The 14,606-nt window shown below is 32.5% G+C and overlaps 3 protein-coding genes across 3 annotated transcripts; 1 reads left to right on the forward strand and 2 right to left on the reverse strand.

Annotated features, from left to right (window-relative positions):
- Positions 1-230: 230 nt before the first annotated feature.
- On the reverse strand, positions 231-3,307 carry LOC140968853 (pentatricopeptide repeat-containing protein At2g03380, mitochondrial). The gene has a single exon (XM_073429987.1). The coding sequence runs from the start codon at positions 2,985-2,987 to the stop codon at positions 861-863; it is 2,127 nt and encodes a 708-aa protein (XP_073286088.1). The 5' UTR covers positions 2,988-3,307; the 3' UTR covers positions 231-860.
- A 1,620-nt stretch (positions 3,308-4,927) lies between these two features.
- LOC140968851 (chaperone protein dnaJ 8, chloroplastic-like) lies at positions 4,928-6,504 on the reverse strand. Its single transcript, XM_073429986.1, has 3 exons — positions 5,990-6,504; positions 5,531-5,599; positions 4,928-5,262 (listed from the first exon to the last, which is right to left on the reverse strand). The coding sequence occupies exons 1-3, from the start codon at positions 6,209-6,211 to the stop codon at positions 5,104-5,106; spliced, it is 450 nt and encodes a 149-aa protein (XP_073286087.1). The 5' UTR covers positions 6,212-6,504; the 3' UTR covers positions 4,928-5,103.
- A 4,634-nt stretch (positions 6,505-11,138) lies between these two features.
- LOC140968854 (proteasome subunit beta type-4-like) lies at positions 11,139-14,048 on the forward strand. Its single transcript, XM_073429988.1, has 7 exons — positions 11,139-11,298; positions 11,397-11,461; positions 11,967-12,043; positions 12,592-12,721; positions 12,834-12,993; positions 13,117-13,302; positions 13,780-14,048. Exons 1-7 carry the CDS (start codon positions 11,287-11,289, stop codon positions 13,891-13,893), a joined length of 744 nt encoding a protein of 247 aa, XP_073286089.1. The 5' UTR covers positions 11,139-11,286; the 3' UTR covers positions 13,894-14,048.
- Positions 14,049-14,606: the final 558 nt, after the last annotated feature.

Below are 14,606 nucleotides of genomic sequence, written 5' to 3' on the forward strand. Positions count from 1 at the left end.
CTTTTCTTCTCTTATTGTTCAACCATGGTTAAATATATAAATGTAATGATAAGTTAAGGTAACCAAGAGAAATTCAGAAAGTAGACAGAGAAAATAGCAATAAATTAGGAAAGAGAAAAGAAAAGAAAAATTAAAAAGACAAACAAAATAAAATAATAAGACGAGACACGTGTCAATTATTTGATGTAGGGGAGTAAAGCTCCCGGTGGAGCATAGACTCTCCCAATCTCATCCACAAACGATTTAATTTGGACAAAAAGATTTGGCTCGTGAAATGACATTTATTTCATATTTACAATTAATATTCATCAACACAACTAAATGGATTGCACTCAAATCCAAATGCATCCTAGTATAATTTATATCTATTTTTTCTGGTCATTCGAACGCGCGGCACATGCTATATTTTGGTACGCATTCAACCGAATGATGGTGGTTTCTTGATTGCCTCTATGGCGTGATGGCAAAGATACTAAACCTTATGCAAATTGCACGAACAAAAAAATCTACTGTGAAAAAATGTGTCATACATTAAGATAATAACTTTCAAGGATATATCCCAACTGTTTAATCCTTCAAAATTGATCCGGCATAAAAGTCATCTGGCAGCAATTGGAAGAACAAGATTGCGTCCTCTTAAAAACTCAATATACCATTCATATACTCAAAGGATCGGCTCCTCCACATGGGACTTGCATTCATATCAGCATCTTTGACCCTCAAAAAGTTCTCCTCGCTACTGTCAACTTGAGCATTTTAGTTGCAGAGAACTTGCGATGCCAGACTAGCTAGGTGTAACAGTCTTTACATGCAACAAGGCAAAAAACCAATGCTTGCACAATGGGTTGTGAGTCACACTTCTAACCGTATGAAGCCATATTTTGAGAATATATTTCATTGATATGATTCAAGCCCACCCGACTAGATCCAGGTGACTTCCTTAAACCCCTTTTCTTCATCGAATCTCTAAGTTGACTAGCCTCGCTCCATCTTCCTTTAGAAGAATATAAGTTGGACAAAAGAACGTAATGGGGTGCATCATGAGGATGCATTTTTAGCATATTCTTTACAGCCATATCTCCCAGGTCGAATCTGGAGTGAACACTGCATCCATGGAGGAAGGCCCCAAAAACAGTGATATCGGGCCGAACTGGCATCTTCTCGATGAATTCCAGGGCTTCCTCGAGCCTTCCAGAACGAGCCAATAGGTCAACCATGGATACATAGTGTTCCATCGAGGGAGTGAAATTGTATACCCGACACATTGAGTCAAAACATCTCCACCCCTCTCTAATCATCCCTGAGTGGCTACAAGCAGATAACATTGCGGTGAAAATTGCTCCCGTTGGCTCCAAATGCTTAGTCAAATCACCAAAAAGTTCGATACACTTACTCACGTCCCCCTGTTTTCCATAACCCCCGATCATCGCACCCCATGTTACTGTATTCTTGTTTGTCATCTCGTCAAAAACAATTTGTGCCGATTTTGCATCACCAGACTTGGCATATAAGTCAAGAAGAGCCGTGCCAACATAAACACTACTAGATGACAAAAAACCTTGTTTGATGGTGTATGCATGGAGTGAAGAACCAAATCTAATGTCTCCTAAAGAAGCACAAGTAGAGAGGACAGCCACCATGGTCACGGGATCAGGCTGGAAAATAGTGGATCTCATTCTTTTAAATAATCTCAGAGCTTCATAACCGTGGCTGGTTTTGGAATATCCACCAATGATCGAGTTCCAAGAAATGACATCCTTGTCTTCCATAGAGTCAAATAGATAAACGGCTTCTTGCATCCGACAACACTTCACATACATGTCCGTTAGAGCATTCATCACATTAGCATCATCCATCCCTGCCTTAATCCCTAGACCATGAACGGATGAACCCAATTTAAAATTGCCCGACTGTGCGCAAGCTGAAAGAACGCTAGCCAATGTGATTGAATTGGGAGAAATGCCCAGCCATTTCTTGTTTGTGAACAACACCAATGCTTCGTGAGCATAGCCACTTTGAGCATAACCTACTATCATTGCGGTCCATGCAACAAGATCGACGGTGGAACATTCATCAAAAATCAAACGAGCATCTATAATGGCCCCGCACTTGACATACATGTCTAGAAGAGAAGTGACCAAGCAGGAACTCAGTTCGATACAATTCTTTATGACAAATCCATGCACCCACTTTCCCTGATGCAACGCCCCCAATTTCGCACATGCTCTCACTACACTATCTAAAGTGTAACTGTTTCCTTCAACGAGGTGATTCCTCATACGATTAAACAAAAGAAGCCCTTCTCTAGCACAATCGTTCTGCACGTATCCTACAATCATCGATGTCCAACAAACCACATTCCTATTCCAAATTCTTTCGAAAACCTTGCAGGCCATGTCAATTCGACCACACTTAGCGTACATATCAACAAGCCCAGTCAGCACAAAGCTATCAGTGCTCCCCATCTGAATGATATAACCATGCAACTGCCTCCCTTCGCTAGAATCCCTCAATTCTCTACACGCTTTCAAGACGATTGAAAAAACGATGTCATCAAGTACCAAAAACCTTCTTCTTATAAATCTATAAAACGCAATAATCTCACCGTACAAATCATTGATAAAATACCACCGCATCATCGTTTTACAAGATACAAAATCCGGGTCTGGAATTTGATCAAACAAATGGCGGGCGTTCCTGACGTGCCCAAACAAACCGTAGAGACCGAGCAACTTGGTTTTCAGCAAAGGGTCATCCGCTTCTCCACTGACGACTAAAAGAGCTTGAATTTTTCGGAGAGAAGAGAGGCTTCTGCAAATATTTAACAAGCAAAAGAAAGGATTTTTTGAGAATGATAGGATGGAAGACAGTGATGGATGAAGTTCAAGATTATGGGTCGGTTCAGGAGCGAAGGTTGTGAAGTGAGGGTGTGATTCTGATAGCGCGAGACGACGGGTGTTTCTGTGTAAGAATGAGAGCAATTTCATGTTATTTGGATTTGCTCATAGCTTTGCTTGTTAAAACTCCCGCCATCCGTCTCACTGAACAAACCCAATTACCCAAAATGCAATGGAAGGAGCAAATTCCAATTGAATACTTTACAAAAAATTCAGCATGATCTGGTCCAAAACGGAACATAGAAACATCAAACAAAATAATAGAAAACAACACCAGAGCTTTTGAAGTAAAGAAAAAGCCCATCGTCCAATAGGTCCTTAACCGTATCGTGGAAAAGATCAGCTGGGAAAAACAAAGAAAAAGAGTACAGAAAAAAAATTACTCATTTATCTAATTCAATGTCAAATGCCACCATTGATACACCTGATATTTTGATAAATCAACTAAGCACTGCAGTAAGCACTGCAGCGTTTTGCTTTTAATATTAAAAATAATAAATATTTTTAATAACTTATAGAAAAAACGGTTACAAGGTATTTGGAAGAGCTTCTACAACAAACATTTTTTAGATTCTAATCGAGTTCAAGTGTTTTGAGGTATTTGTAATTGTCAGTTTCAACTTCACTAATTTTTAATCAAAAGACAGAAGCAAGATTGACTTACTTTTCTCTTTCTTTTTTTTTTTTAAATAATTTAAAGTTACAATGTGACATTTTTATCTTTAAAAAATTTAACATATTTCACAATTATTCTTGATTTGTATATATATTTTTGGAGATTTTGTTAATTGCTAAATATTTATATATAAGTTTTTAAAAGTTTCGAATGGGACTCATAAAATTCCAATAATATTTTATTACAATCATTTTTTACAATTTGCATTTTGATACTTTTTTTATACATATTTTTGTGCATTCATACAAATTTTTATGTGTTATTTTTTTTTATCAATCTTATATAAATTTCGAAACATTCAATATAAAAAGATAAATTAATTTTGATACTAAATATTCAAAATATAATAATTATATAAATACATTGTTACTGGTATGAGTACTAAAATTTAGATAATTAAAAAGATAAATGATTTATAGATCAATGATATTATTATCGTTTTACTAAAAATTAAGTTTGGAAGCAATTTTTCTTCCACACACTCAAATTTTAGATTATACTAGCTTTAGACTTTATTTCCAAATAATTCCTATTTTTGCTTCTAACTAATTTCAAAATAATATATAGAATAATCATTTTAAAATAAACAAAACTCTCTAAGAATAATTTTATTTGATTTTTACATAAATTTCTCATGAAACCGTGTATGTGAACTTAGAGTATGTAATTCTATGAATATTATCTATAATATATTATTAGGTTTAAAGTACTTTTTGGTGTTATGGTATGTTTTAATAATTATATATATTAATAAAGTGTTAAAACTTTGATGCAAGTCACGTGTTGCTCAACGAATAAAGTCATTATTTTCTAAACATAAGTTGTAGGTTCAATTATGACTATTTTTTCCTTTCTTTTTCATATTTATTTTTTAATTCATATATCAAAATTGACGTGAAATCTCTCACTATTTCTTATAATCGCATTTTGATTCTCATTTAAATATAAATTAAACAAATTGTTTAAAGAATTTCTCAAATTTCACCAAATACCAATTTCATTTCAAAATGTCATTTTTCCATATACATCAAATGATATTTACACTTCCAAATGCCACCAAATACATTAAAAAAAAATCACCTAAACAGTATTGATTGTTTTGTGATCATATAACTTACTAAAACTGTGATTTAGTTGATTTTTAATCTGCAAAAATTATTATTTTAGTCATCTAAATTGTATTATTTTTGCTATTTGATCATATGACTTATCTAAAGTTATGATTTTTAATTTTATTCTGTGTTTTAGTTATATTTTTTTTAATTATCCTCTGTTTTGACGCTGGCCAAGAGAAGAGTTACTCCTAAGAGAACACGACGGGGCAAGCTGGCCGATTGAAAAAAATCCAATGAAAAACACGAACCTAATTATTAAATTAAATCCTCACAAATTAAAGAAAGCAAAATATGTATATACAACCACCTCAACCATCTTCTTCTCTTTGTTAGAATATTGCAAAGATGTGGGCTGTAGGTTTCTTTCTTAATCAGAAGAACATTTACATAAATAATCGTTAACTGTCTGTCCCCATCAAATGTAAGGATTGATGTGGGATGAATAGTCCCGGATACCAGCTCCTTCCCATCCCATCCATTCTTCCCACAGATCCCACTCTTGATCCACCGTGCCCTCGCCCACCTCCGAATCGTACGTCTCCACCTCTGGTTCTCTCAAATTGCTCATCACAACCTGCACCATATACAAACATTGTTGTCACATACAAATCTCCATTCTCGATTCTTTTTGCCTTAATATTTGCAATGTAGAAACACATCACATCACATCACGTCACGTCTCCGGGAATCAATCATTTCAATAAAGGGTCCATTCATGTCGTGTAAAAATAGTATTAGCTTCTCGAGATGCGCATATTAAAAGGTATACTTATCCTGGAAAAGTGGTCATTATTGAACTCTATTATTTAACTATTGATTGAGTTTGATAGATATATACTTACATTATAAGCCTCGGTAATCTGGTGGAATTGGACTCCGCAGTTGTTTCCTCGGCATACATCAGGATGATACTGCAAATCATACAAAACAACCAGTAATCAGAATATTTTACTAAATAAAGGGTAAGAACATTGAAATTCACATGACATTAATTTCAAGATTTTTTTAAAAAACAGAATAAAAAACTTTTGTTTGATTTAAAACGACAAAATTATGTATCATCTACTCATTTTTTTTTTAAAAAAAAAAATGGGCAAATCACTGTGAAGATAATTTCTTCATTACATTTTATAAATGGCAGCAAAAATTCGAAAATTTAATAGCTTTATTGACCATGCAAAGTATTGATTTTTTTTAAAAAAATACAAAAATGCATACCCTAAAAATATTCTTCAAAGGAAAAATCTTTAATAAGAAATCCACCAAAGACAGGATATGTAGAATCATCAGAGGAATCTCACCTGAAGAGCGAGGCGTCTAAATGCTTTCTTAACCTCAGATTCAGAAGCACCAGGGTCGATCCTCAGCGTCTTGTACGGATCACTAACGGCCGGTGAGGAAGAAACGCACGACACCCTGAATTTTTTCTTGTTATTATTCCTCAAATTTCTCAGCGATGAATTGGAATCCTTCAATTGACTCCAAGAATTAGATGTAGAACTACAACCCACAGCAGCGGCCATCAAATATATTTTTTTTTAAATGCAACTCAAGAAACAAGAAACCAAGATATTTCAATAAAATCCCAAAATCTAATATAAGAAACAGAGTTCCGAAATCCTTCAATCGAATGAGTTGGCAAGAGTGACAGGCTCCAATGATTTATCAAGTGAAGAAATTATTAAATATACGAATGAGATGTGAAAGCAGAAAAGCACACGTCAAGAAATCCAATAAAATAATGTGTGCAATAATTGAAAGAGTGGAATCAGAAAAGATTGATTTCAATAGAAGCGTTCTGTGTGCGTGCGAGGAGGAAGAGGTAGAAAGGGCATATAATATATACAAGTGTGTGGGTAAAAAGCGTACTTATCCAATGGGTGACGTGGCACCATAAATATCTCATGTTTCCGATTCAAATTAATTCTATTTTTATTTCATTTTTTATATCAATAAAATATTTATCAATTTTTTTGTTCATATTTATAAAAATAAATAATATTTTTTTATAGAGTAAATTTAATAAGAGATCTGTCTCGTAAAATTTAACTCGTAAAACCATGCCATAAATTTTTCTTTTTTTGTAATTTAAATATCAATGCTTTGATTGTGTTATTCAGAATAAAATATCAAATAGTTACATTGTGGTAATAGTATGAATAAAAAACACGTGGAGTTGACAAAGTAATTAATTCATTAGTAATTGTAAACAAACTATTTTATTTTATATAAAACATAAAAATGTCAATTAGAACATTATTGACCATGTAATGTGCGTAGGATTAGGGCGACGTGTCTTAACGTAATGTTGTGGTGTAGAGAGGATAACGGTCCGGCGTTGACGATCTTATCCGTTATTTTTGCCTTTTATTTATATTTCGTCCCAGTCGTATTTAAATGGGAAAAAATTATTTATTTTAATAAGCAAGATTTGTTCGGTAATTCATTCATATTCAGATTGTAAGATCTCATCGGAATAAAACATTAAATTCTAGTTTGTTTGTCTAAACAAAAAGCTGGAACCTTTGAGCTCTCAATGACCTGTCCAAACACAACCCTAACAAATTTAAGAGAGGTTGGCAACAAACTTTTCAAAGTAATAACATAAGAAGGTGAGGATATTCCATGAAATATGCCTCTCTGGGGAAGAGAATACATGAAAAATTATATCTTATGATAAAAATATTATGAATTGTATTGATTCGTCTAACAAAGAGATCCATAATACTGTCTTAAAAAATATCTATTATTATTGTTGTTGTTGTTATTATTACCCTCGTTTCGTTTAATTTTTATCATCCATGAATATTTCAATTTATTGCATGACATTGTCTTCCAAATATTGTAGTTATGTCTGTCAATGATTTTGTATGTCGATCAACAAAAAATATTACAGTATTTGTGTGGAATATTTTTTTTATCATCTTTAAAAGTTATAAGGTTTTATATAGGAGAAGTTGGTGAAAAATCTCCAATCAAAATATTTCTTTGGGTTCACTCCCTACCCACAAAATTGTGTTAATATGTCATACAAAATGTGGTACACTTCATGTGGAAATGTGATACTAAAAAAGTACCCAGAGACTGAACACAAAAAAAAAATCTACGACTAAGCACTGGATATCAATTTCCTATTTTATAGTACCAATATTGCGTTATTACAATTATGTTGTGTACCTGAGTACAGTGGAATTGTTTTAAAATATCATCTCATCAATTTGTCGATATTATTGACCAATTCGTTTGGAACTTTGGATTCAAACGATGACCGAGAAAATTGTTACAAAGTGATCAATTAATAGTATTGATATATCTACGCTATAAATTTGTCCCGTACTAGCTATTTACTAAATTATAATATATATTTTGTTTGAGCAAATTAATTAAGATAAAAGCAAGTTACGTAAAATAAAACCAAGTGTCAATATATATAAATCTTCATGTTTTTGTTTTTGAATTTTATCTTGAAGTTTCGTTGAAATGTATATATTTTTTGATCTTATTAATTCGTGATTTTTTTTGTGTATTTTTTAATATTATGCTTGGTTCAATAAATAGCCGCCTCCCGTGATTAGAAGTGACGTTTTTGTATTTTCTTTTTACGTTAAAATATCGCACATTTTAATAATGACAATGATATAAAACATGCAATCTATAATTTTTTATTTTATAAAATAAAAATATATCTAGTTTAACTTGATTAATAAATACAAGGGAAGTTGATGAAAAATCTCCAATCAAAACATTTATTTGGGTTCACTCCCTACCCACAANTCACTTCATGTGGAAATGTGTAAATGTGGTACTAAAAAAGTACCCAGGAATTGAACACAAAAAAAAAACGACTGCTGGGGACTGACGGCCAATTTCCCGATAAATATACACATGCAGTCTTAGAAATTAAAATTTTAAATAAAACATATATGAATTTTAAAAAGTAGACATGTAAGTTAATTATCGAATTTTCCAATTCGTCATTTATTTAAATTTAGATTAACGTGTCGAATTGTATAACGTATTCAATTAACTTTCTTAATCGCGTGGATAAAATTTATATTTCAAACTTAAATGGCTCGTATATATTTAAACAGCCTATCAACTACGTAATTAAACGTCTAATCGTATTGACCATCTCCCTACAGTAACATACTTTTTTATATTTGTTATTTTAAATTTTTAATTTTTAATTTTTGGATGTAGATATAGGCTAATTAAGTTACTCGATTAGCAAAAACACTGCATACTTTCATTTAAATTTTCAATTTTTTTTTACATTTTGATATTTGTAACTTCTCGTTTTTAAAGTACATGAAAATTTGCAAGCTGTTCCGTATCTACATATTATTTTCATTTATTCGGAGGATCATTTATGCATGTATTAAATTTCTCAACACTTAACATATAATAAAAAAATCGATTCAAAAAATAATAATAATAATTCTGTAGATACAGTATTATTTTTAATGAAACCGAGTAAAGAAAATAAATGTTTACATCAACGAGTACTGGGAATTCAGCCGAAAATGCAGTAAATGCATGGTAGGTAATTAATAAATAGCTCGAAATTTCTAGGTGATTTCCGTTGAAACTTTCAAAGAGTCTAATATATCTATGGATGAATCTTACACGTTAAGGAATAAGGAGTATATTAATACTATTTGATCATATTTTATTTTGAATAATAAAATTTAATTATCAATATATAAACTAAATGCTGAACTTCATAAAATATCATCCCATATAATTATGTTTTCTTTATCAATAAAATTTTTTTTTATCGTCTTACGCTTTTTTCCTCCTAACTAATTAAGAGACATGTTTCTAGGTTATGTTTTGATTATTTTCGATATTGTCCAAGTCAAATCCAACCAATCTCACATGTTTGTTTGTATTTTTTTTAATTCGAAATCGGGGATGATATATTAAATAGTTGTGTTTCTCACAAAATTTGTCGGACGTGTCAGGCATGTGATTATGTCAGATATGGAATGATCCGACTTCTTTATCGAGCGTTGTGCGTCTTAATTCGACCGTTAGTTCTAATTCTTTCGGTATGACTTCAAAGCAAAAAAGTATAAACCGAGGAATATGATGAAAATATAGAGAAAGTTCATGAACCACATCAACTTTAATTACGTTGTTATGAACATGAACGACATTTTTACAAGAAACTTGGAGGAATATGTGAAATCTGAATAAACTAAAATACTGAAAATTGAAAAAAAATACAGATGAACTATTGAGAGAAGTTTTAAAAAGCTTTGCTGCTGCTTTTGTTGGATGTGTTTGTTATGACCTATTATGATTCTTCTTTCTGTTTTTGTTACACTCCGCGGAGCAGTTCCGGCCATATTCCACGATCGTCCATGATGCATTGTGGATCAACTCCTACGTTGTACACTTTCTTGGGCTCGTCCATTTAGCCTCTCCACATTCTGTAGGCTTCTTATAATTAGTGGACTTTCAATATTTGCGCTAAACAAGTTCATACAGTCCAGACCCGCTTTTTTCTCTCAAAATATTATTTACCGGTTTAATTATTAAAGTTTTTAAAATTAACTCATTCACGTCCCCGATGTTAATTCACTAACAGTGTGTTTGACAACCAAGATTTGGGATGATTTCATAGGATTTGGATTTCAAAATCCTATTTTTACTGTTTGGCAAAGTGATTCAAAAAAAGAATTCGGATTTGTTTAAAATTTTATGGGATTTCAATGAGTATATCCAAATCCCATCAAATTTGATAATATTTGGTGGGATTTGGATTTTAAAAACATAAAATTCTTTTTTTTATCCAAATCCCATCAAATTTGACAAGATTTCTAAGCGTAGCTTAGTAAAATTTTAAAATTCCAAATTCAAATATTTTTTTTCTCCAAACAAGAAATGAATTTGTAAATACCATTTTTAAATTTTAAACAAATACCAAATGAAATTTCAAATACTTGAATTTCCAAATCCAATTCAAAATCCAAATCCAAATTCATATTTATAAAGAACCAAACACACTATAACAGTTAACAAAGTTTTCACCTTTTTGTCACACACTTTCATTGTTGTGCCAATTAAATCCCAGAAGCCCTAATTTTACAACCCTTTATATTTAAAAAAAATTCATATATATATTGAACAATCATCGAATATGATGGTCATATCATACTTCTAACCAATCCTAATATTTTCTTCGTTCTATTCAGATTTTAATAACGGCATAATTAATGTATTTTTTATGAGCTATTAAACTTCGGTGCAAACTATGTAAACCTATGAACTAATACAATAAGATACAAATCAAGTTAACCGACAATGTGAATTACTTCTCACGGTAATGCAACTTGTTGGGCTCAATTTCATGTTTATCAGTTTGTATAATCCGTAGGAATATTTGAAGTAGAACTAAGATTGGAAAATAAAATGGGCCGAGTCCAAAGTCATCAAAAGCCCTAAATCCAAAAAAGCCTGTAATGTTTTCTTGTGTGAAGGGAAACCCGATGTTCAAGTAATTGAGGATTGATCGTGATAAACAAACCTAAGCTAAAATTCGACATTTTTCTACTGTACTCTCTGTTCATTGCACCAAGATCGCACGCAAATCATGGCAATTAATGTGAGTTCATCATGGGTTCCATAGTATAGAGTTAAATTTGGTTTATGCGATTTTCTATTCTGTATTAATATATATGATTTGGGGTTTAATGATTTCAGTTGGTCGATTCAACTCCAGCTATGAACAATTTGCTCGGTTCGGAAATCGATTCTCAGAGAACTCTGTATGATTTCTGGCATCGAATCTACTTATGAACATGTGATACATTAATTTTGATAACTGGTTAAGAACCTAGGGTTTTGGCTGCCAGTGTTAAGGTGCTGTTTGGTCGGGATTTTGTCCATTTTAACTTAGTTTACCCAAGGTTTTTTGAATGTGTGATGGTAAAAATTTTCGGGAGTTCATTAACTTTCTTGTTATTTGCTGTTCGTTCTTTCGTTTGGTAGTTTGGTTTCTGAATTTGAGAGATATTTTTTAATTTTTTTTGTGTTTGTTGTCTTTAATATTCTATGCATGATGCAATGATAGCAAGATGAGGTCTTTTGAAAAGCAAATGGAGTTCTAGCTCTCAGCTGCTAGATCATAGAGTTTCTGAACTTTTTGTTATGGAATTAGATATGCTCGAATTTAGCTCAGATTTTAGTTTTATTTCTATATTTATTATAAATGATGAAATAAAAACGTTTGGTTTTCACAGATAGGTGCCTAAGTTGTGTATTTTGGCGTAGGTATCCATATGTGACGGGGACTTCAGTGGTTGGTCTCAAATACAAAGATGGTATTCTGTTGGCCGCTGATATGGGAGGTTGGATCCGGAATCTGCATCTTCTATTATATTATTTCAACATCTAACTATATGTGTTGAGTAAATAATGAATTGCTAGGTCAAGCTTGGTACTAATTTTACCAAGGTCTCCCTGTTTAGATTTCCAGGATAAAATTCCACTCCACAGTATATGTTAATACTTGAAAGGGAGATTTCTGAGGTTTAAATGTTGGATGTCAAAATGAGCAATGGTCTGGTTCGTTGAACTCCTGTTTTGCTCTGAGCGCTAATATTGTTGCATTGTTTTACCTGCTTCCTTGTTTTGGATTGCAACGTTCCTTCATAATTCATAAGATATAAGACTGAGTGACTCGACATTTTTTTTGCTAGCTGTTGTTGAAGGGTATGCATTATTTTATTATTTTTATATTGCAAATGTATGAGCATGAATTATTATTTCTTATCAATGATTGTTTTCTGCATGATTGCTACTTTTCGTTCACACTGAAGATGCAAGGTGGTGATGATTGATGACTGAGACCTTACTTTCCAAAGTCATTCTAATCTCCTAACACGTTCATTAATAGGTTCATATGGATCTACACTTCGGTACAAAGGTGTGGAGCGATTGAAGCCGGTTGGGAAACATTCTATTATAGGAGCCAGTGGTGAGATCAGTGATTTTCAGGAGATAATGCGCTTTCTTGACGAGCTTATGTAAGTGTATGGCATTCAACAGTAGTAATTTTATTTTCACCTGGCTAATATTTATTAAGACAATTATTTTATGTATTGTGGTAAATTTTTTATTCTTGCTTTACGAATGTAGCTTGAATGATAACATGTGGGATGATGGGAACTCCTTGGGCCCTAAAGAGGTGCATAATTATCTAACCAGGGTAATGTACAATCGCCGCAATAAGTTCAATCCATTGTGGAATTCGCTTGTGCTTGGTGGGGTTAAGAATGGGCAGAAGTATCTTGGAACGGTAGTTTTTATTTTAATATTTTTTTGTTGCCCCCACCCCCCGACCCACCCACACACAAAAAAAAAATTCCTTTCATTTTTTGTCATATCGATCATGGGTTCGTTACTTTTTGAATGCATTCAGGTTAGTATGATAGGTGTACATTATGAGGATGACCATGTCGCAACTGGATTTGGTAATCACCTAGCACGTCCTCTTTTGCGTGATGAATGGCACGGGAATTTGACTTTTGAAGAGGGTGTAAAGTTACTGGAGAAATGTATGCGTGTGCTGCTGTATCGCGATCGATCAGCTGTTAACAAGATTCAGGTTCTCTTTATTGGGACTGAAATATTCCTGAAACTACTTATTTAAAATATTTTGATGCTCTCTTGACCTTCCTTTATATTTTCTTTTTGGGACTATTACGCGTTGCTTGAAATGAGCATAAAGAACTATTGTTAAGATTATGTGATATATCAAAATTCGTAGATGGTCTGGCTAAGGTATGCAATCATATATGGTTCTTGCATGATGCTATGATTGGAGATCTATTTTTTGAGCGCCCGGATGTATATACATATCTATGTATTTCTTTAGCAAATTTCTGTTGAATGGAAAAAGTTTTGGGTTATTTTGAGCATACCTGATGTCTTTTTATTTACTGTTTGTATGATTTCCATCTAGTTCCAAATAGCTGAATCTATTCCCAAATTAACTACTGCTGGAGTGGAATGTATGACTGTTTTATGGTTGTTCAAGATTAGCTATTATACTTTTTCAGTGACAATTAATATTACTCCACAGATTTCAAAGATCACAGAGGAAGGAGTTACAACTTTTCCGCCATACTCGTTGAAGACGTATTGGAATTTCTCTGCTTTCCAGAATCCAACTGTTGGTGCCGAGGGTTCATGGTAGGATGATCAAGTTATAAACTGTGTTCTGCATTTGAAATGTTTTTCAGGTTTATTTTGTTCGAATTTGGCTGGATACATTTTAATCCTGTAATTTTGTATGTTTGTTTTAGTTGCAACCCTCAGTTTGCAACCAATCAGCTACCTGAATTTCTTATCTATGTTGTGCAACGTTTTAAATTAAAGCATCATTCATTCCAATCCCCTTAAATCATGCTTAATAAACACGTGAAAGTTAATTTTGTTTTCCAATTTTTGGAATATGTTGCACTTTTCAACAAACCCCCTCCCCCTTTTTTGTCAAATATGGCCATTTCCCACATGCTGTTGGTGCATTAGCGAGTTCCTTTTTATTATTTTTTATACATATGGCTTGTGTTTGTGAAAACTATATTTTGGTTTATTTTATTTTAGAAATGGTGCTTTTTCATGGATTATGAAAGCCTATTATTTTATTTTACGTCCTATGAACCTCAAGTTCACGATATACATATTACATAGCATTTGACATGTAACAAACATTAAATGAGAAACTTTTCCGACATATTTTTATTCAACGATGACAGTTTCTGTGGGTTGGCAAAAACTTTATCATTAGTATTCTTTTGGCATAAATATATTTTTTTATTATCAAAAAACTATTAGGTCGAGTTTCGATTGAAAGGTTTAACTGATTTGAAATTCGAATTTCTTTCATAAATCTACTCAATTTTCTTT

The sequence above is a fragment of the Primulina huaijiensis genome, unplaced genomic scaffold, assembly GCF_012295235.1.
Source record: "Primulina huaijiensis isolate GDHJ02 unplaced genomic scaffold, ASM1229523v2 scaffold38149, whole genome shotgun sequence".
Lineage (NCBI taxonomy): Eukaryota > Viridiplantae > Streptophyta > Magnoliopsida > Lamiales > Gesneriaceae > Primulina > Primulina huaijiensis.